This window comes from Macaca mulatta, chromosome 16 (assembly GCF_049350105.2).
Source record: "Macaca mulatta isolate MMU2019108-1 chromosome 16, T2T-MMU8v2.0, whole genome shotgun sequence".
Taxonomy (NCBI): Eukaryota; Metazoa; Chordata; class Mammalia; order Primates; family Cercopithecidae; genus Macaca; species Macaca mulatta.
The window spans coordinates 37,671,743-37,693,002 of NC_133421.1; the positions used below are offsets into that span (position 1 = coordinate 37,671,743).

The 21,260-nt window shown below is 53.2% G+C and overlaps 2 protein-coding genes and 1 long non-coding RNA gene across 25 annotated transcripts in view; 1 reads left to right on the top strand and 2 right to left on the bottom strand.

The window, feature by feature from the left end:
* The window catches only part of PHF12 (PHD finger protein 12), a 47,908-nt gene extending 43,833 nt beyond the window's left edge, over positions 1 to 4,075 (bottom strand). The window contains exons 1-2 of one of the 6 annotated variants that reach the window (XM_077968941.1): positions 3,865 to 4,075; positions 2,456 to 2,637 (exon numbers count right to left, since the gene is read on the bottom strand). In XM_077968941.1, the coding sequence (XP_077825067.1) occupies positions 2,456 to 2,637; positions 3,865 to 4,002 (320 nt within the window). In that variant the 5' untranslated portion in view covers positions 4,003 to 4,075. 6 annotated transcript variants of the gene reach the window in all.
* On the top strand, positions 2,927 to 17,722 carry LOC144335396 (uncharacterized). Of its 2 annotated transcripts, none has more exons than XR_013406245.1 (4): positions 2,927 to 3,086; positions 13,888 to 13,996; positions 14,403 to 14,584; positions 16,383 to 17,722. It is a non-coding gene; the product is annotated as an uncharacterized LOC144335396 (long non-coding RNA). The 2 variants fall into 2 exon arrangements; XR_013406244.1 differs by lacking the exon at positions 13,888 to 13,996 and adding an exon at positions 13,785 to 13,853 and having other exon boundaries at positions 2,955 to 3,086.
* Positions 7,906 to 21,260, bottom strand: part of SEZ6 (seizure related 6 homolog) — a 51,079-nt gene continuing 37,724 nt past the window's right edge. For 2 of the 17 annotated variants that reach the window (XM_077970640.1, XM_015118937.3), the window contains exons 5-17: positions 15,696 to 15,881; positions 13,538 to 13,706; positions 13,238 to 13,404; positions 12,431 to 12,625; positions 12,066 to 12,204; positions 11,757 to 11,953; positions 10,680 to 10,874; positions 10,079 to 10,270; positions 9,776 to 9,973; positions 9,440 to 9,478; positions 9,073 to 9,190; positions 8,882 to 8,984; positions 7,906 to 8,716 (exon numbers count right to left, since the gene is read on the bottom strand). In XM_077970640.1, coding sequence (XP_077826766.1) covers positions 8,684 to 8,716; positions 8,882 to 8,984; positions 9,073 to 9,190; positions 9,440 to 9,478; positions 9,776 to 9,973; positions 10,079 to 10,270; positions 10,680 to 10,874; positions 11,757 to 11,953; positions 12,066 to 12,204; positions 12,431 to 12,625; positions 13,238 to 13,404; positions 13,538 to 13,706; positions 15,696 to 15,881 — 1,931 coding nt within the window. In that variant the 3' untranslated portion in view covers positions 7,906 to 8,683. The other 15 variants (XR_013406242.1, XR_013406243.1, XM_015118938.3 and 12 more) reach the window with 15 other exon arrangements.

Below are 21,260 nucleotides of genomic sequence, written 5' to 3' on the forward strand. Positions count from 1 at the left end.
AATACTTGACTCTTGGTGGAAAGAGTGTGGCTTCAGACGCAGAAAAGTGGGATAAGCCTCACTAAATGAAATTCGTCTAGGGAATTCCTACTTAAAAGACTTCCTGCCTTTGCACCAATATCTACAATGCTTTGTGATTTAGATAACAACTCAGATAAATCAATGGTACATTCAGTACCGACATCTTCAAAGGGAGAATTGGAGATGTCAAACAAGCACTACTTCATTTACTACTATTCACAAATCTCTGATTACTAGTTCCTATTCAATGTCTCAAAAAAATAAAATAAAATAAAATTCAATGAAATGCACAGTCTAGGCAAGTCTGAATCTCACCAACGGCTAAAGAGTCCCTCCTTCTCTCTCCTTTCATCTAAAGTGCAAACTGTTAATTGTTACAACTTGATAAGACTTTAGACTCACCTAATTAAAAAATTCAGTGGTTAGGTTTTAGAGTTTAAAAGCCCAATCGCAGGCAAACCAGACAGCACACTTTTCCCATGCCTGAAGTTTCTAATAAACAATTGCAGCTTTATCAAATAAATGAGCTTATCAAATTCTCACTCAACATGCATGTCAACCATCATGGTTAACACCAAGTTCATCCTAGGGGTAGGATGTAAGCCCACGTCTTAAATCAAGAAGTCTACAACTCAGTCCTGGTATACATACCAAACAAACACATTAAAAAAAAAATGTAAGCAACTGGGAATAACTGGTAAGCAACACAACGTATATTCAGGCACAAATTTCTCCTAAGAACAGCAAAGGAAATGTGACCAGAGATATTTTCTCCAGGTGGATTACACCTTATAGGAAGTAAAGGCTAAAAACCACAGATCCTTAGTCACTTCATAATAAAAATTTTAAAGTCAGCAGCAAAACTTCCTCTAGGATAATCATTTTTGTCCCTGCAATTTTACAAGCTGGGATGGGGTGCCCTTCTGGGCAAAAGTATCTTGGGAATGGTAATGGGAGCTTCCTACAGAACTTCTGACCACAGACTTAATTTGCTCAGTATCAGTCATCTGTCTAGTAAGTGTTCCCAAACCTGCAATTAGTACAAATATATAGTAGACACAACTCCGCAAACCGAGCGATGGAACGTGAATGGAACCGTTAAGAGACCTTCGGTGAAATTTCACATAAAAAAAAAAACAAAACAAAAACAAAAACAGAGGGCTAAAAAAGGCAACATCAAAAAACTGGTGGGAACACAGAAACAGCCCCCTCTTCCTTTCTCCCGACTGGCTCCTCTCTCAAACCTCTGCCTCAGTCAACTGTTGCAGAACAACAGAACGAGACCCAGTAGAACAAGACGAAATCTGGGTTTGCTGCCGCAGATGTGGGATTTTTGTGGAGGGCAGAGGTGATTTCTGCCGGCAGAAGATGGAGTTTAAACTCTTCTTTGCCGGATTGTTCTGGGCTGAGCCGCTGAGGAGGATCACGCAGCGGGCGATCAACCCACGTCCCTCCCTCTCGGTTCGGTTTCTCCCCTCCCCTCGTGTCCAGTAAGGGGGAAAAAAGCGTACGGCTTTCCAGCTCTCAGTTCCTTAAAAATGCCTTTCCAATGCCACCGCACACAATCCTCCCCCTGGCAGCAAAGAATTTTGCAGCGAAGGGCTCGCCGATCCGGAGCGGAGAAATAAAATCGGCGCCCAAGGGCAATTTTAATTGTCTAACCCGGCCCGATTTCCTAAGAGGCAGTGGCGCCGGGAGGGAGGAGGGAAGAGGGAGGAGGAAGGAAGGCAGCTCTGAGAGGCAACAGAGGGCAAGCGGAGGTAGAGAAAGGGGACCAAAGCGGCGAGATCCCAGCCTGGGCCCCTGAGGAGCTTCTGCAGAAAGGACTCGGGGGCTGTCCCCACCGTTCCCCGGGAGACGTTTGCAAATCATATATGCAGCCAAAATGGCGCTGAGAATAAAAATATAATTTAAAGGCAGGTCGCCATATTGTAAACAGAGAGGCAAGGAAGAGGCGGACTCGAGAGACACCCTCCATGATTTCTTCTACAGCCACAAGCGCCCGGTTGCCGGGGTCTGGACCACTGCAATTCAGGTGGCCGAGGGCTCTACGCACCCACCCCAAGGAGAGCCCGGCCGGGCAGGAGCCCCGAGGGCAGCGGGCGCGCGGGCAGGCAAGCGGCGCTGGGCCCGGAGCTCCTCCCCTTCCTCCCCCGCCACTGCCGGCTGTCCCCGGCCGGCTCTGTCCCGGCTCCCCAGCGACTTCCAATCCCATATGGGGTTCTCTTCACTCCTCCCAACCCCCACCTCGGGGTCCGGACCCACCGCTGCTCCTCCCCCCTAAACTGCCAGAACCCGGCGGACACCTGGGGGCGGGGAGGTGCTCGCCCGGGCAGCTGCAGAAAGTCAGCTAGCGGCTGCAAGCGCCCGTTATTTCGGCAGGCAGGGGCAGGCCGGGTGAAGGAATGCGCAGAGAAGGGTCCCCGGACCTTACCAGCACTGGAGGTGGAAGGCAGCCGGGCAGTGGTCGCAGCACAGGAGATCTCCACCTTCCTTGCAGCTATCACAGCTGTCGTGGTTGGTGGCCCTGCCGCTTCTCCGGGGCTCCTTCTCAGGCTTCCGACTCCGCTTTTCTGCCTCGTCCGTCTTGGGGGGGGCCAGCAGAGCTTGGATTTGCTGCACACACATACAAACGGCGTGTGTGCACACTCGGAGCTCCCGGGCGGTCCGTCGCCCCCCCGGCGCGGCTTCTCCGTCACCCACCCCTCTCCCCCCTTTTGTCCTTCTTCCTCCCATCCAGGCTGCTCCCAGAACCTCTCAGCCCCCGGAACCAGGGGGAGCCCACCCTAACCGCGTTCCTGCAGCACAAGAACGAGAACAGCTTCTTCCAAATGGGGAGGATCAAGGGTAGGGGGATGGGAAGAGGGTGCGCGGTTCCCTTCTTGGCCACTTCCTTGTATGGACAGTGGGGGACTCCAAAGCCTGGCTCTGGAGAGGCCCGAAGCCCGGTACCCGGACGTGCTGGGGGAAGCACAAAGGGGCCAACAAGAAGGGGGTGGGGAGGCCTGCCGGTGCAACGAGATGGAGTGGGCTGGCGCCTGGGGAGAGCGAATCGAGGGCGGCGGGTAGGTGAAACTGCTGCAAACGTCCTCGGAGGCTGAGCTCAGCCCCCTAAATTGCAAAGAGGGGAGGGAGAGGCTAAGTGAGGAAGAATCCCCCTCCCTCGGTTCTCTGGGCGCTTCGAGTTTAGGACCGGCTTTGTGGGGCGGAGGGCGGAGGTTCCCTCCCGGCGCTGGGGGAAGGGGATGAGGAGGGCCACTCTTACCTCCATCAGCCCCCCTGATGTGTCCAAGTCGTACACGATCGTCTTGGTCTCCATTTTCTCCCACATTCATCCACCTCCCGGGCTGGGTGCTCTCTGCTCCGGCCCCCCCAACCCCGGGGGGAGGGGGGAGGTGGGGGTAGGGGGCGCTCCTGACCCCGGTCCCGCTTCTTTTTTCCCAACACGGGTCCCGACTTCCTCGCCCTGGCTCCCCCCCACCCCCCGGCCCCCAGTCCCCGGGACGACAGCGTCCTCCCGACGGGCCGCGAGGGGGGAGCAGCCCCTCAGTCCCGGCCCGGCTGCTGGCTGCACAGTGGGTCCTGGCTCCAGGGGTCAGGCCTCGGCAGGGCCTAGTCCCACAGGCTAAAGCCGGCACTGGCGACCGCCGGTCCGGCCGGGAAGGCTGGCGGGCGCTGCCATCCCGGGGCTGGGGGTATCGGACGGGGGGGGGTAAGAGGTTAGGTGAGGTTGTGGTACGTGAGGTGACTGGGGGGAGGGTGATGGGGGGTGGTCCCCGGGCTCCGCCTCTCGCCGCCGCCGCCGTCTGCGTCCCGGCTGCCGCGCACTTGGCGCAAACTTACCGCGAGCGCCCGCAAAGCCACCCGCGCAGGCGCCCCGGGATCGGCGCTCGCCGCGCGCAACCGCAGTGACAGCCGGCGGCCTGGCTCCCGCGCAGCCGCGGTGAGGGAGTACCCCCCAGCGCGCAGCCGCGCTGGCATTCGTCTGGAGGACCGAAGCCCCACCTTTCTGCCGTGCGCCAGCGCACTGAGACAAAAGGGCGGGACCTGAGGGCTCGCGCAGGCGCTTGGGAAAGCTTGTAGGGGTCAAGGCGCAGCCGCAGGAAGCCAGGGACTCTTCATCCATTGGTGTTTGTGTGCAAACTAAGAAGACTCCGTCCTGCGCAGGCGTGTTGGGAGTGCTCCCCTCCCACTCCGTAACACAGAAGCCTCCCGCGCAGGCGTATTGTCTTCCGCAGGCCCTCACAAGAAGGCTGCTACTTTCGCCATTTTGGTAATGGGATATGGGCTATCATGCCCTTGGAGTCCTCAGGCATGAACAGAAAGGAACAAGGTGTGGTGTTGGATGGAGCTGGTCGCCTGTCGGTGACAGCAGTGTTCCTAGGGATGTTGTACTGGACTGTTCGGTTCTAGCATCAGGTGTGGCTGGACCAGGCCACCATATTGGTAAAGAGAAAAGCCATTTGCGACAGAAAATGACGCTTTTGGTGGCGTGTTGGATGACTGTGGTTCCTAATTCTCTCCCGTCCTGACAGTTAATTTTATCAGTTAATTGTATCCTGAGCATCCCTGCCTTGCGTGGTGGTGGCACTGTGGAGAGTTCCGCCTGCCCGTTACCACCCTCTCTTCACCACTGTCCCTGAGATCTGCTCTTCAAGAGGAAGCCTAAAGCGGAGAGTTTGTAATCCTGACAACGCCCAGCTACCTGCGTACCCCGGACTCCAACTCCCAGATTGCAATGCCAAAGGGTCTAAAGGGCGAACGGGGGGGGGGGGCGGTCCATTGCACCCTGGGAGCAAGAATCGCGATAGGGCTGATGGATTGTGGGAGCTGTAGTTCCATGTGCGTGCGATGCACTCTATGGTAGGATAGACCCAGGGAAGAGTCATTTGCCGGCCAGGAAGGGATACTTTTGAGAGCGTCAGTGCTGCATGCCGGGATTTGTAGTCTGAGGGCCCGCCTCACGTTCTGGGCGGGGATTCATGCTCCTTTTCAGGGCGCCAGCTCCTCCCCTTGGTATCGCCGTCAGAGATGGGCGGTTATTGCTGCCTGAGGGTGGATGAAGCAGTGGAGAAGAGAACTGCATCGTTGTGCTTGACACTAAGGGTTTAGTTGGAGTTGTTGCTTCGTAACTGTGCTCGGCCCACTTTTTAAAATTTTTATTATTTATTTATTTTTTTTTGAGACGGAGTCTCACTCTGTCGCCCAGGCTGGAGTGCAGTGGCCGGATCTCAGCTCACTGCAAGCTCCGCCTCCCGGGTTCACGCCATTCTCCTGCCTCAGCCTCCCGAGTAGCTGGGACTACAGGCGCCCACCACCTCGCCCGGCTAGTTTTTTGTATTTTTTAGTAGAGACGGGGTTTCACCGTGTTAGCCAGGATGGTCTCGATCTCCTGACCTCGTGATCCGCCCGTCTCGGCCTCCCAAAGTGCTGGGATTACAGGCTTGAGCCACCGCGCCCGGCCTACTCGGCCCACTTTTAATGTTAAGGGACCCTTAGCATTCTCAGAGTCGTAAAGCTAGAAAGGATTTAGAGACCATCTGATTTAATCCCCTCGTTTCTAGATGCACACGGAGGAGCAGTGATCTGCCTAGGTCACATAGTGCATTTATGGCAGACCTAAGAATTAGATTTCTTGATTCTCAAACCAGACACTGTCCATTACACCATGTCGACTGTGTGTAAGGAATTGCTGTGCTTTCTTTGGGTACAGTAAGGAGGATGAGTTAGGTAGAGTAGGGATGTCAGTGTACAGAGTCTTAGGTTTCTGTTTTCCTGACTTTTCGCTTTTCTGATGACCCTCTTGGTGCCTGGAAAGAATGATAAGGTCGTGGATGGTGGGGTGGAGAATGTCATGTGAATTGGCTGCTCTCTGCTTTCTACCAGCCTGAGCCAACAATAAACTTCAGTGGCTGTGGACCAGAGATGTGGCCCTCAGAGAGGGGAGGGCTGAGCTAGATTGTTTGTATGAAAGAGGCAAGATTTTCTATCTTCTACGGCTATACTTTATGCCACAGGCTCTCAGAGGTTAGAACCTCATGTGCCCTCTCTCTTTGGCTTTTTTTCCTACTGCTCAGGGCCCAGCTGTGCTGCTGTGTCAGCCTGAAGGCATTATGGAACAGATAAGTAAGCCATTGGTGTCCATCCACTGAACAAGGCTTTGCTTTGATCAACACCATCAGTTGCAGCTGATAATAGGAACTATGGGCTAATAGGGAAATAAGACTTGGCTCTGTTGACAAGAGCCAGGGAAACTTCACACACCTTCTTGGAACTTGGAGGATGAGGTTAGGCCAGTGGGGCCAAGGAATGGTGCCACCTTGGAGAGCTCCCGCTCTGACCGTTCAGGGGGGATTGAGGAGCGAGCAGGTGGGATACAGATGCCTTTGGAAGTGACCTCTTGTGGCTAATCTAGGCACTGCACTCTGCATTGACAAGAGCTTCTCATCCTTCAAGGTGGCTTGTGCTAGAGCCAGGGGTAGGCAGCATGAGTGGTCAAGACTTCCCTGTTGGAACACTGTAGAAGCAGAAGGCGCTGGTTGCTGCTATTATTTCTTTCGTGAATTTTTCTCTACTGGTTTCTGAACTCCCATATTTTCCTGTTGCCTGCCCCTTGCTGTTACTCTTGGAGAGCAGTGACGCAGGGCACACCTCTCAGCATGGAATGTGCATACTGGGGGGCGACGCTGGGCACTTTCCATCTTGGTAGGTACTGGGGCCCATAGGGAAGGGGCAAACTTAAGAAGATCCTCCCAGCCACCTTTTTCCAGAGGCCATGATTAGGGCCTTTGCCTAACTTAGGAGCCAAGCCCCTAAGCTGCATTACCACTGCTCCCGACAATCTGTTTTCTAACGCCAAGCCAGATTAGGGCTTCATGTTCTGGGGAATCAGTCTCTGTTTCCTATTCCAATTTCCCAAGCCTTGCTTACTTAGAAATAAGGGGAAGGAGAGCATCAGGCTTCCTGAGCCTAGTTAGCATTGAGAAGGGCATCAGTGGCATTGAGAAGGGATTTGGGAGTGTGCCAGCCTATAGTTCTGGACCTGGTAAGAAGGGGGAAATAAGGCATTGGGTGGATGTGCAGTGGGGTTCCTGGGCTCCCACATCCCTGCAACACCAGCCATTGGGGCCTCTGATTTTGCCTGCCATCTGTTGCACTGTCTCTTTTGCGACAGGGGACCCTGTTCAACTGCATGTAACAATTTGTTTTAAAATAAAATCTGAGCACTTTGGGTGGCTGAGGTGGGAGGACCACTTGAGCCCAGGAGTTGGAGACCAGCCTGGGCAACATAGTAAGACCCTGTCTCTACAATAATTTTTGTTTTTTAATTAGCCATGTGTAGTGGTCTGCACCTGTAGTCTTAACTATTCAAGAGGCTGAGGTGGATCACTTGAACCTTGGAGGTCAAGGCTGCAGTGAACTGTGAGCCAGCCACTGCACTCCACCCTGGATGACAGAGTGAGACCCTATCTCAAAAACAGTAGTAATAAAAATCTGAGGATGACTGGTTGGTGGGTCTAGCATGCCTTCTGGTCCTGAAGTCCATATCCCATTTATCTCTCACCTCCTGTCCCTCCAAGAAAGCATCATTCACCTGGCCATTGCTTTTTTTTTTTTTTTTTTTTTTTTTTTCCAAAAACACCATTTTAGTAAGGAAACAAGAGAAATAAAAGATTGTTCTCTGGCTGGAGCCCAGACCCCATATAATACATTACATGTACAAAGTGGTTTTCAGCTAGCTCCTGGGTGTCTCTCTGGGGCTCTCCTACCACCTGTTCCATGCCAAATTCCTGGGTCCTTGGACCTCTGCTCCTCTCCAGAATATGCCCACCCCCTCCCCTTATCCCGTAACACAGTGGCCAAGAGGAGAGCCTGACAAGTGGCTGGAATTGGAGGAGGGAGTATTGGGATGAAGATGTTTGTAACAGCCAAATAAACATTGGAGGAAAGTCTCCCTCTCCTCAGGGTATAGGGCGGTCATGGAGAATGGGGTGTCCTGCTTTGGTGTGGAGCATGAGTGCCCAGGGAAGCCCAACCTGAGGTGGGGGTATGGTCCCCCTGAACCCCTTAGGATCTCCTAGAATTACTGCCTCCACTGGGACAGGGCAGGAGGTGGAACTGTCCAGAACTTTAGAGAACTAGAGACCTCCCAAGAGGCTGATGTTGGCATGCCAGGACTACCCAGAGGTCACCATTGAGAGGAGTTTTGGCCATTGGTGATGGCCCTGTGAGGAGCACCCTGGTGCAGTTTCCACCATGGTCAAGTTGACCCTGCTGCAGGTTGCTATGCCAGGGCGGGATGGTGGTCATATGGAGAAAGGTACTCCTGATCTGCTTGTGTGTTCCAGGCTGGTCCAGGGCATGATGAGGCTCAGGATGCTGGCTGTTGATGCTTGTGCTCCAGCTGTGTTCTGTCCACAGGTAGATGCCCCCTGACATGGGCCCAAAGAAGGGCCCCTAGTGGGCAATGACACCAAGAAAATAGGCCATGGTGGGCATTGCAGGCAGGGAAGGGCACAACTTCTTGAGGGATTGGTGGCATCTCCTCCCAGGTGGTATGTACAGGAGGTGGAGGGACAGCAGGAAACAAGGAGCCTTGCTGCTGGACTGTGGTGCAGGTCTGAGTTGGCTTCCCTAGGCTGCCCCCACCTAGATGGAAACTTCATATTCTCTCGTCTCCTGCAAAGGAAAGAGACTGCTGGGAGTTGGAAACTTGTATTAGGTTTGCCAGGCCATAATTCACCTTCCCTAGGAAAAGGAAAAAAAGTGAGAGGGCTTGGCAGGACCCTCAGGGTTATCTGCCCAAAGAAGCAAAGAACTGGGTCTTGGATAAGGTGGCAAGGTTGGCATGGTTACTTACTCCAGTCTCGTAAGTTGGATTGTCAAATGCTGACTCTACGGTAATGCGGTTGTAGGGGCGGGGGCGTGTGCGGGGCAGCTGCAGGGAGCTTTTTCCCTGGAGCCTGTGGGGCAGAGAAGCCTGTGAGTCAGGAGCACTGGGTAGGAGTGAAGTATGCAGGTATGCAGAGCAGAAAGAGAAACCAGACTCACCTGGAGAAGTAGAAGTATACACCTCCTACCAACAACACCATCGCCACCAGTGGCAAGAAGATGGCAGCTGCAATGTGGGCAGCATCCAGGGTGCTGGAAGCAGCAGGCGCCTTGGCAACTGAAGACACAGAGGGTGGGACTGGGGCAGAGGTCTCTGTCACTTGGATCCCATATTCTCTCACCTGTGCCCAAGGGCATCTGGCTACCAGCTCCCTCTAGCTGACTGGGTGCAGGGAAACTTTTTACCCTGCTAGGCCCAAACCCCTCTCTTTCTCTGCCCTCCATCCTTGGGAAGCCCATGACCTGGGAGCCGTGAGAACCAGGACCAGGGAGACCACTTATGTGGCCCTCAAGGGTGGAGACTCACCATCCAGGCTGCGGCTGTTGTAGAACCCATCCAGAGAGGCTGGAACAAAAGGGGAGGGCCAAGGGCAGTGGGTGAGCCCAATGGCCCAAACCACTAAGGCAGGGAGCAGAGGTAATGGGATGATCATAGGAAGGATTTGTCCAAGGAGAGCCCACTCCAGCATTTGTCTTGGTGATGCCAGATCAGAAGGATCTGGCAGAGACTGGGGAGACCAAGGGTCTATTCTATTACTATGAAGGTGGCATGGGCAGGTGGTTCTGGTTCTCAACATTGGACATCTTTGCCAGAGCAGCTCTATGGGCCAGGGAGGGTTTTGAGGAATGACAGGGAACTCACCAGCCTTACAGATGGGTGGGGGGTCACTCCAATGTGAGGGGTGCCCAGGCACACACTTGATGCTGGCCTGGCCTTTCAGCACATAGCCAGGGGCACAAGAGAAGTGGATGGTGGCCCCTGCTGGATGTAGCCGCTTCTCAGGACTTCGGGCACCATTCTCAGGGGCACTGAGACCATGGCATGGCTTCAGCTGTTCCACTGCAAAGCAGGCAGAGCGCAGTGAGGGTGTCATGCCCTTGGCCTCCAAGGCAGCATCTTTTATCTCCAACTAGAGGTTTTCCTTCCTACTCAACTGACACTTACGGAGACATTTAGGGGCCCGGTCACTCCACTTGGGGCTGCCAGCCTGGCGATCATGGCAGGTGAGGATGGAGGTGCCCGTCAGCACAAAACCCTGGTCACAGATATATTGCACGGTGGCCCCCACAGGAAACTTGGGGCTGGATATGAGGCGTCGGCTGTGCTCCACATCTCCGGGATCATGGCAGGAAGTCACTATGGGTAGGGGATGATGGGGAGAAGTAGCCCAAGGAGAACTAAGCAGAGGCCAGTCCACCCTGGCTTTGTTCCAGGCCAGCTAACTTCTTCATGTCATATGGGTCTACCCCCTATGTGTCTGTCCCTACCATTGTGCTGGTGTGTCCCCGCCATTTGTCCCCTTTCCATCTATTAGGTTCGATAAACACTGATTGGCCATCTACCAGGAATGAAATACTTAGAGTACTTGGCTGATAACACCATGAAAAGGTATCATCCCCATTTCACAGATGAGGAAACTGAGGCTATAAGAGGTGAAGGAACTTTGAGGATACTAGCTAATAACAGCTACAGTCTGGTTCAGAATCCAGGAGAGAGGTGTGGAGGTTGCATTGGGAAGGGGAGCATGGGGAACAGATATACTCACCCCTCTGGCATGAGGGCAGGTCCTCACTCCAAGTCAGGTCCCATTGGCACATGAGGACACTGGATCCCACCACCTGGTAGCCAGGGTAGCACTGGTAAGTGACCACAGTGCCGTGCACTAGATCAGGCTGCGATGGGCTCTTCCAGCCATTGGGAATCTCAGGCAGCTCCGGACATGTGTCATTGCGGGGCACCTCTGGGGGCACAGAGGCACAAGATGCAGGTCCTCGGCCAGCACCAAAGTGACTGTCCCCCTCATCTTCAGGGCACTCTGGCTCCTTCTAATTTGTCCTGGACCTAGACTGTCCTGAGCGGGCTCAGTTATCCATTCCTCTCTTCTCAAGGGCCCCTCCTTGACTGCCTCTGACATTGCTCTGTCTCCTAGATTCCAGGGTTAGCATTTAAGCTTTGGCCTTACTTCCAAAAGCACCTTGACTAGTTCCTTAGGCCTGAGAGATGGGGCCAGGCAGGGTGAGGGAAATTGTCACTTCTATGAAAGATTGTCAGAAAGAAGCCAGCACCTTTCCTTAGTTCCCCCATTTTTGTTTGAAAGTTGTTCTGGCCAGGTGCAGTGGCTCACACCTGTAATCTCAGCACTTTGGGAGGCTGAGGTGGGCAGATCACTTGAGGCTAGGAGTTTGAGACCAGCCTGGCCAACATGGCGAAACCCTGTCTCCATTGAAAATACAAAAATTAGCGAGGCATGGTGGCATGCACCTGTAATCCCAGCTACTCAGGAGGACGAGGCACGAGAATCACTTGAGCCCAGGAGGTGGAGGTTGCAATAAGCAGAGATTGCACCATGGCCTGGGTGACAGAGGGACACTGTCCCCCCCACCAAAAAAAAAGGAAGAAAAAGAAAGTTGTTCTGCTGCCTACCCAAACCCCTCTTGCCACTTCAGAATTCTGGCTCCCCCTCAGGGCAGATGGAGAACAGGACTAGCTTCCTCTGGGTGATCCCTGGTGCTTTTCCAGGTTCCTCTTGTCTGAGAGAGCATTCAGGCACCTCACTGCCCTGGCCTCTTTGACTTGCCATGGCTTGCTGTCTGCACTCTGAGTAGGGTAGGGACAAGCTCACCAAAGAAGTGGATGACGAAGCCCTGCTGGTAGCCCAGCACTGAGGTCCCGGGGTCCGACTGGAACTGAATGGTGACATCAGCCATGGAGGTAAAGAGCTTGAAGTGGCTATGGGGCCCTGAGTACTGGCCCAGGACCCGGGCTGTCAGGTCATCCCCATCATAGAAGGTAAGTACATCACCAGGGCCTATGCGCAGCCTGTGGAGGAGGAGCGTCAGGGCAGAGCTGGCTCGGGGGCCCGAGGATGGGCTGGACAAGGGATATCCCCAGACCTCAGGAGTTGGCTCAGCCTGACCCGGTAGGCACTCACACTCGGACGTCCAGCATGATGCGCTTGTCCTCTTCCACATGCACACCCCAGATGCAATCCTGTCCACGACCGTAGGGCTCTGGCCAGTTGGGAGAGAGCACCACACCAGCTGAGTCTGTGATCTCCCCGCTGCACACGGCTGGAAGGCAAGGGAGGTCCAGAAGGGTCTTTTCCAGCTTACCATGGTGGTGTTTACCATCTGCCCACAGGAGTGCCCACCAGTTGCTGGGACCCCCCACCTCCTCCTTGGAGGAAGCCTGAACCACGCATATCACAGGGCCTCTGTGGCCCCAGGCTCTGTGGCTATTCCCCTGATACCCACCCTGCTTTTTGCCTAGCAGGCCCATCCACTGGTGCCTACTGACCTCGGCAGGCTGGCTCTGTCTCATTCCACTGGGGGTCGTGGGGGTCAACACACTCGATGATGATGGAGCCCTGCTCCAGGGTGTAGCCAGGGTCGCAGCTGAACTCCACAGTCGTACCCACAGGGTAGGTGGGTGCGCTGCTGCTGAAGTTGCCATATTTGACAAAGGGCTCATAGCAATGGCCCTGCTGGAAGGCTGTAAACCACAGGGCCCAGCCTAGCTCAGCCTTGACTGGTATTAAACACAGTGGGCAAGAATCCCCCTACTTCCCTCCCCAGAGCCTTTCTTTTCCTGGGTACGAATGACAAATATATGTCCTGGGGTTGGAGCAGAAAGGTGATGGAGGAGGAACAGCCAAGAGCATCCATCCCTATTATGCTCAGGAGGCCATCTTGATCACCATGCTGTTCCCAGTGCCTGGTTTTGTGCTTAGTACACAGAAGGTACTCCGTACATGTTTTTTGAATGAATTAATCAATGCATACATGCATAAATGGTTCTAGAATGTCTCCTACAGCAATTCTTTCTTAAGGGTTGAGGCCTTTTTTGCTTTTCAGAATCTGGAGAATTTATTCCCTTGGACCACAGGGACTGGGTCCAGGCAGAGGTTTCCTGCAAAGCTGGGGTAGGGATCCTGGACCCAAAGAGAGGGGCAGGGAAAGGGGGCCTAAGTACCGAGTGAGCAGGGGCTGACTTGGAAGGAGTGACAGCATGGAGGCAGAGAGGGGTAGGGTGTGGGAGAAAGACCCTAGGCCCAAGCCCATTCCCCTGGACCCCCCACCCCCAGTGAGGCCCCAGCAGGCTCACCCTCATAGCGCAGGGCCATGCCTGCAGCTGCCCCGCTGCTGTCAGTACTGAGCTCGACAAAGAAGTGTTTGCCAGAGCTGAGCAGGCCCTCAATGGGCAGGTATTCCACCTCATAGGAATCATACACCGGTGGGGCCTCCACGTTGTCCCCATTGCGAATGATGAGCCTGAACCAGGAGAGTGGCAGCTATGTAGGCTGGTGGCTGACCCAGAGGGGGTGTGGCCCCAGGCTTGGGTAGCGTCCCTCCAGTAGGGTATTACCAGGCCAGGCACTCCCATTCCACTAGGACAGCCCCTCACCTGTCATCATCCTCTGCCAGGGAAACCTTCTCAAAGTGCAAGTGTAGCCGCTGGCCCTCAGGAGCCTCAAGCAGCCAGTGACAGGTGAGGTTGTTGCTGTAGTTGCCCGGGAAGCCTGGAGAGACGATGCGGCCGGTGGTAGCGTTGCGGATCACTCCGCCGCAGGCAGCTGTAAGACCAGGACAGGAGGTAGCCTAGGCCCCTGCCTGAACCCAGGCAGCCTAACATACCTTCCTCCCTTTCCCAGCTCTGCTTCCTCTGCTTGGAGCAGCGGGGACCTTGCCTCCCTGCCATCTTTGCTCTCATGGTCCTGAAGGTAACCTTTTAGCCCTGTGAACTTGCATCTCCAGGCATCTTGAGCTCCAGAATCCTGCCGCCTAACCTTTCACACCCTTGGGGCTCACCAGGGCATCTCTCTTGACTGTGGGTAGATGTGTCACTGCCTGCTTGTGTGCCCAGGTAAGTCACTTTCCCTCTCTGCTGACTTCTCTAGAAGGCCGACTCTTCCCCAGGTGGACTTTATTAAAGCCCTTACTGTGGGCTTCAACCTTCTTGGAGTTAAAGCTGAAAATAGCATTCAAGCCCTTTATGAATCCAACTCTCTCTAGACTCTGCTTCAGTCCCCTCTCCCTGCATACCCTCTCCTTCAGGCACACTTCACTGTGTCCTCACTATCTCATGCTATTTCATGCCTCCACACCTCTGCATATGCTGTTCCAGGAATCCACCCCACTTTCCCAAACTAATATTTCTGAAATCCTTTCATCCTGTCTCCTTGGGAAGCCTTGCTTATCTCCTCCCTCATCTTGGAGTAGCTTTCTGTCCCTGAGGCCCCTCCACCACTCTGCCTTTACTCCTATTGTAGCATCCTCTGCACTGAGCTGCTTGCTGGCCTCCCCGCTAGATCCTTGAGGGCTGAGAATGCGTCTGTGTTATTCATCTCTGGTTGTGCCTGGCACCCAAGAAGAATTTATAGAATGAAATAAGATTCATCGCTGGATTCAACAGTGGCTGAAGCCTGTAATCCCAGCACTTTGGGAAGCCGAGGCAAGTGGATCACCTGAGGTCAAGAGTTCGAGATCAGACTGGCCAACATGGTGAAACCCCATCTCTACTAAAAATACAAAAAAATTAGCTGGGTGTGGTGGCATACACTTGTAACCCCAGCTACTCTGGAGAGTGAGACAGGAGAATCACTTGAACCCGGGAGGCAGAGGTTGCAGTGAGCGGAGATCGTGCCACTGCACTCCAGCCTGGGTGACAAAGGGAGACTCCATCTAAAAAAAAAAAAAAATTCAAAAGCCTAAGCCCATACCCACTAAAAAGAAAAGCCCAAGTTGCCTTTCATACTGCAAATGAAATACTGCGTCTTCCTTTCTCCAACAAGCCCCCTTTCATTGGTGGCAATCCCAGACCTGATCACTCAGGACCAGACCCGGGAGTTCCCTTTCCCTTTCCCCAGTTCCCATCAGTTTCTGGAACTTCCCTCCTCTTCTTTCCCCAACTCACAATGTAAGTTCAAACTGTCTTGCCTGGCTGGCCTCCCAGCCATCTCCTGAGGCATTCTAAGCCCCTCCCTTCTCTCATAAGCTTCAACAGCTCCTCAGCCTGTATCTTGCCCCGACACTCAAGGCCCTCCCATTGCCCTTGCCACATTGTCTCAGACTTCAGCCAAACCTGGCTGTCTTCTGTGTCCCTAAACACCCTCACTTTCCTGCCTCTATGTCCCTGCCCACGTTGTTCCCTTCATCTAAATGTCAAACCTGCAGTGCCACCTCCCCTAGGAAGCCTCCTAAATGTCCAGCTAAGAATGATTGTGCCCTGGCCTCCCAGGTCACTTTATGTCTTTTCATTGGTGCTTTTTACTTCTTGCCCTGGAAATTGGTGACCTCTCTGCTTTCTCCTTTCCCCCTTTCCTGGAAATGTGGGTTCTTTGAGGGCATAGTCCCTGTTTAATTCAGCTCTGTATACCTGTGGTGCTTTCATCTAGTAGATGCTCAGTAAGTGCAGGTTGGATGAATGCCACTGAGGTGCGCGGCCATTTTCTGGCTTCCTTATGAGGAGCAAATTAAAGTGGCAGACAGCAATAGAGAGCAGGGGGGAGCCCCCACCTCACTTCTCTGATCGGCACTGAGCCCTTTCGCCTGGGGACACTCACCGATGCAGACGGGCTCCTTTGAATCCCAGAAGGGCTGGGTGGCATTGAGACAGGTGAGATGCCTGGCGCCCTTCAGCTGGTAGCCAGTGGCACAATGGAAGCGGGCACTACCCCCTGGGTGGAGGCTGGTGACAGTCACATCTCCATAAGCTGGACGATGGGGAAAGTGGCAGCTCAGGAGATAGGCTGCAAACAGAGAACGGGCGACACTGTACATGTGCAGGGTGGGGGCGGGAGCTAAGCCATTGGTGGGGGAAGGTCTGCCTCAGTCTGCCTGGAGGTGTCATTTGGGGCCAGAGGAAGCACTAGGAGTTCCAAAACGACTCCAATCTCCTCCCTAGAAGGTGTCAATGATATTTCCGGCAGCCTGGGCTGGTTAGTGGAGCAGACACAGAGCTGGAAATTAGAAGGGTTGGGTTCTGGCTCAAACTTTGTGACACTTTAGGCAGGTTATTTAATCTTTTTGTGTGTGTTTCCTCATTTGTTAAATGAGGTTTAAAATCCCAGCCCACCCACAGGGTTACTGTGAGAATAAATGGGATAGTATTTTATCTAGCTTGGTATCCCTGGTACCCAGCTGATAATATATCTTCAATATATGCTTATTGAATGACTCTAGACATGAAAGCACTCGAAATAGTGAAAAACCTATACTGATGTAAAGTGTTGATACTGTTTTTCCTTTAGGGAATAAATATGAATTGCAGCAGCAAAGACTGAAGTCAGACGGTAAAGGCTTTCCCAGTATTCACTGAGAAATGCTAAAAAGCTTGATGCCAATGGCTGTGGACTTCTTTTAAAACAGAATGGCGGCCGGGTCGGTGTCTCATGCCTGTAATCTCAGTACTTTGGGAGGCTGAGGCAGGTGAATCACCTGAGGACGGGAGTTCGAGACCAGCCTGACCAACATGGATAAACCCCGTCTCTACTGAAAATGCAAAATTAGCAGGACATGCTGGCACATGCCTGTAATCCCAGCTACTTGAGAGGCTGAGGCAGGAGAATCGCTTGAACCCGGAGGTGGAGGTTGTGGTGAGCCAAGATTGTGCCATTACATTCCAGCCTGGGCAACGAGAGCAAAACTCCATCTCAAAACAAACAAACAGCCGGGAGCGGTGGCTCAAGCCTGTAATCCCAGCACTTTGGGAGGCCGAGGCGGGCGAATCACCTGAGGTCAGGAGTTCGAGACCAGCCTGGCCAACATGAAGAAATCCCATCTGTACTAAAAATACAAAAATTAGCCGGGCGTGATGGCAGGCGTCTGTAATCCCAGCTACACGGGAGGCTGAGGCAGGAGAATCGCTTGAACCCTGTAGGCAGAGGTTGCAGTGAGCCGTGGTCATGACATTGCGCTCCAGCCCGGGGGACAAGGGCGAGACTTCGTCTCAAAAAAACAAACTTACAAACAAACAAAATCCAGAATGGTGGTAGGCTGGGGCAAGGTGGGAGGGTTGCTTAAGGCCAGGAGTTTGAGACCAGCCTGGGCAATATAGTGAGGTATCCCCATCTCTATAAAAATTTTTAAAAAAATAGCCAGGCATGGTGATGTGTACCTGTAGTCTTAGCTACTCAGGAGGCTGAAGTGGGATCGCTTGAGCCTAGGAGTTTAAGGCTGCAGTGAACTATGATTGCACCACTGAGCTCCAGCCTAGGTGACAGAGTGCATCCCTGTTTCAAAAAAACAACATCAAACAAGAAAAAGATGGGGACGACGGCAGGGAGGCAGTGCACTGCCTTCATGGAAGTTGCAGGAAGAACAAGTTGCCCTGGGAAACCTGGTCGCTTTGGAATTGTCATACCAAATTTGACCAAATGGTGGCAGCAAATCCTACAAAACTACCTGGCATATCCAGATCCTGGGGTCAAGCTGGGGTGGTAGCTAAAAGGCTCAACCGCATGCAGTGGCTCACTCCTGTAATCCCAGCACTTTGGGAGGCTGAGGCGGACGGATGGCCCGAGGTCAGGAGTTCAAGACCAGCGTGGCCAACATGGCAAAACCCCATCTCTACTAAAAAAAAAAACAAAAATATTAGCTGGGCACGGTGGCAGACGCCTCGGGAGGCTGAGGCAGGAGAATCGCTTGCACCTGGGAGGCGGAGGTTGCAGTGAGTCGATATCGTGCCACTGTACTCCAGCCTGGGCGACAGAGTGAGACTCCATGTCTCAAAAAATAAATAAAATAAAATAAAATAAAATAAAATAAAATAAAAGTGAAGATCCGGCCAGGCGCAGTGGCTCACGCCTGTAATCCCAACACTTTGGGAGGCTGAGGTGTGTAGATCACAAAGTCAGGAGTTCAAGACCAGCCTGGCCAACATGGTAAAACCCCATCTCTACTGAAAATACAAAAAAAATTGATCTGGGCGTGGTGGCACCCGCCTGTAGTCCCAGTTACTTGGGAGGCTGAGGCAGGAGAATTGCTTGAACCCAGGAGGCAGAGGTTGCAGTGAGTGGAGATTGTGCTATTGCACTCCAGCCTGGGTGACAGAGCGAGACTGTTTGTCAAAAAAAAAGTGAAGATCCTGGCTTGCCTCTGAGAGGTGAGAGCAGAGGCCTGGAGGGGTCAAGGAGAGGCAGGAGGCTTGTGCTACAGAGCCTGATAACCCCTGGGGTGGTCAGAAAAGTGAGGATTGTCTAGACTGAAGAACTTGGGTCTTGGGGTAGGGGGCAGCCCCACTGATAGTATCAGGTAAATGGGAGGAGAGGTCCATGCAAGGTCTCTGTTCCTGGGTGCCTTTGTGTGAATAGAAAAATGGGCCCTCTTTCCTCCCCCCATTAAAAAGAAAAAGAAAAAGGGGCTGTCTCTGTGCAGAGCAGGGTCCATAAATTTGAGTTTTATGACTTTCACCTGTCCTGTTACTATATCTGTGAAAGTGGGAGGAGAATTCGTCCTCTTCTGTCTCTCACGGGGCTCTGGAAAGAATGGTCAGTAAGTGGCTAGTTGTGCTTGGCAGGCAGTACAGGGCAGTGCTCAGCAGGTGGACTGTGGGTCAGACTGCCTGGGTTTGAATGCAGGCTTCTTCCCTACGTGCTGTGCCACCGCGGACAAGTTACCTAAATTCTCTCTGCCTCAGTTGCCTCATTTATCCACCCATTTTCAGTATTACATCCAAGGTTGTGAGGTTAAGTGAGAAGACATATGTGCAGTTCCTGAACAAATGCCTAAGACATCAGCCTGCTGTTATTGTTTGTAATCTTGATTAATAATAGCACCTCACATCTGCATGTACCTTCCAGATTCTAAAATGCCTCCACACTCTTCTTTCTTGATGTCTACAATATGCTTGGGAGGAAGGCAGGCAAGGTAGGGGCTATTAGCCCATTTTCAGATGAGAACAGGTTCAGAGAGACCCTGTGCCCTCATCACATAGCAAGGAAGCGCTAGACCAGGAACTTGAAGCTCCTGGGCTCTGGAGCCTTCTTGCTTTCCACCACCACCCCACCTGCATCCCCATTTGAAGTAGAAACTTGGGTTCAGGAGTCAGAGAAATCTGAGAGTAACAGACAAGCCTGCTCTGGGTTGTTGTCCAGGGCAGCCACTCACAGTGACCTGGGGAGAGATCCCAGGCCAGGATGGGATGGGGAAAGGGGTGGGGGGCACCACGCCCAGAGTGGCGGAGGTTAAGAGGTTAACTGATGCCTAGTGGGGTCTAGACCAGGCCAGATTCAGGCCCAGCATTTCCCCCTACATCTTCCCCTTTGAGTTCTTATCACAACTCTAGTAAGGGAGGGCCCTCATTTCACAGATGAGGAAACTGGCCTGGAATAGGGTGAGGGTAGGAGGCTGGGGGCAGACAATGAAGACCCCAGACTCCATAGTAGTTAAAGTACCACTTCCCAGGATGAGCTTCCTCCTGTTGCCATGACAACCGTTCCCGGGGAGCCTGCACCACTGCAATCTGTTGAGTTATTTTCTCACTGGAGTCTGTTTCTGGAGCCAAGTCCAGTGCCAGGAATGCTGGGGATGGAGGAGGGGAATGTCTGTCAGGGCCGTCTGCCTCCCCACCCTGCCTGAGGCTGTAGGAAGGGAGTTGGAACTTGGTCCTGCGATGAGGCCCTTGTGAGGGCTCATCCTTGGGACCTCCAACATCAGCTTGGACAGCTCCAGCACAGGTGTGGGTACTAGGCCCCTCACCCCCTCTTATGGCACCCTCTTTCTCTAGCCCACAGAGATTGGCGTGTGAGCACATGCTCCTCCTGTTCCCATCTCTGGGATCAGGGCTAATTACAGCCTATAATTAGGGGAATTACACTCATTAAGGCAAGAGCTGATCATTGACAAAAACTGGGCTGACGAGGGAGGGCTTCTGGGAGCTGAGAAGGAGGCAGGACCAGGCCAGCTCTCCCAATCCTTCCTTGGAGGTTGCTCCCCCTTGCTGGGCCTCCAGCTCACTGCCATTCAGCCACCTTTGTCTGGCCCGACAGAGAGGAGGTCCAGAGTTTTGTGCAAAGGAATTTGCAGCAAGAGAGAAGGTTACCATGGCGTGAAATTATGCCTGCTGCCAGGGAGGATTGATGAGCCATTAGGGAGGCTAGCTGGGCCGCCTAGACGTTTCACCCTTGCCTCAGCTGGCCCCTTGCCTCTGCCAAGCCACTCTACAGCCCCATCCACTTCCAGGCTCCCTGCTGCTATGCCAGACTGCTCCCTTAGTTTGGGTGGAGGGCTGAAGGTGGGGTGAGTGCTCCTTAGGTGGGGTTCCAAACAGCCCCATCTCCAGAGTGCTGGCTCTTCTGCCCAGCTGTGGTCCCCCGCAGGGCCACAGAAGTGGTCCATGACAATGCAAGACAATCCCGTGACTGTTCACACCAATTATTTCCCTATTAGTTCTCCCTAGTCTCAACTAGTTAACCCATGCAAAGGATCAAGCTGACTTTGTGCTCAGAGAGGGGGATGGGTAGGAGGGACACAACTGAGAGAGCTTCGAAGTCCTGAGCCCCTTTTCCTCCCTTTCCCATCCTGCCGGTCATGTAATACTGGTTTCCTTAATGGAGCATGTGCTAAGCACTTGACGTGTACCATTTTGCTTAATCCTAACCATGACTTTGTGGGGTAGGTGTTTTGGTTTCATATTACAGCAGAAGGGTCAGAGAGGTCAAATGACCTGTCCAAGGTCAATAGCCAGTGAGGAGATTCAAACACAGATCTGCCCATTGCCTGAGTCTGTGATTTTTTTCATCGCATCATGCTGCTCCCTTATTTCCAGAGGTGTTCTGAGCTGATTGGGGCATGGGCCAGGTCAAGGTGGGTGAGGCAGTTCAGGAAGGGCAGTCTGGCAGCTAAGACCTCCAGATGGTCATTGTCAAATCCCTTTGACCTTCACCCTCTTGCATAGGGGGAGGGCTTCTATTGTTATTGCCTGTTTAAGTGTCTGCCTCCTCCTGAGAAAGAACTCCTTGAGGACAAGGACGTTTTGGTGCATCCTGACATTGCCAGTGTCCAGCACAAGCCTGGCAAAGAGCAGGTGCCTAGGAAAAGTTTGCTGAATGGATGAATGAGGGACAATGGGCACACCTGGAGGCTGCCTGATCCTGAGTCAAGACCAGCTCTCTGCAGGGTGGTGGGTG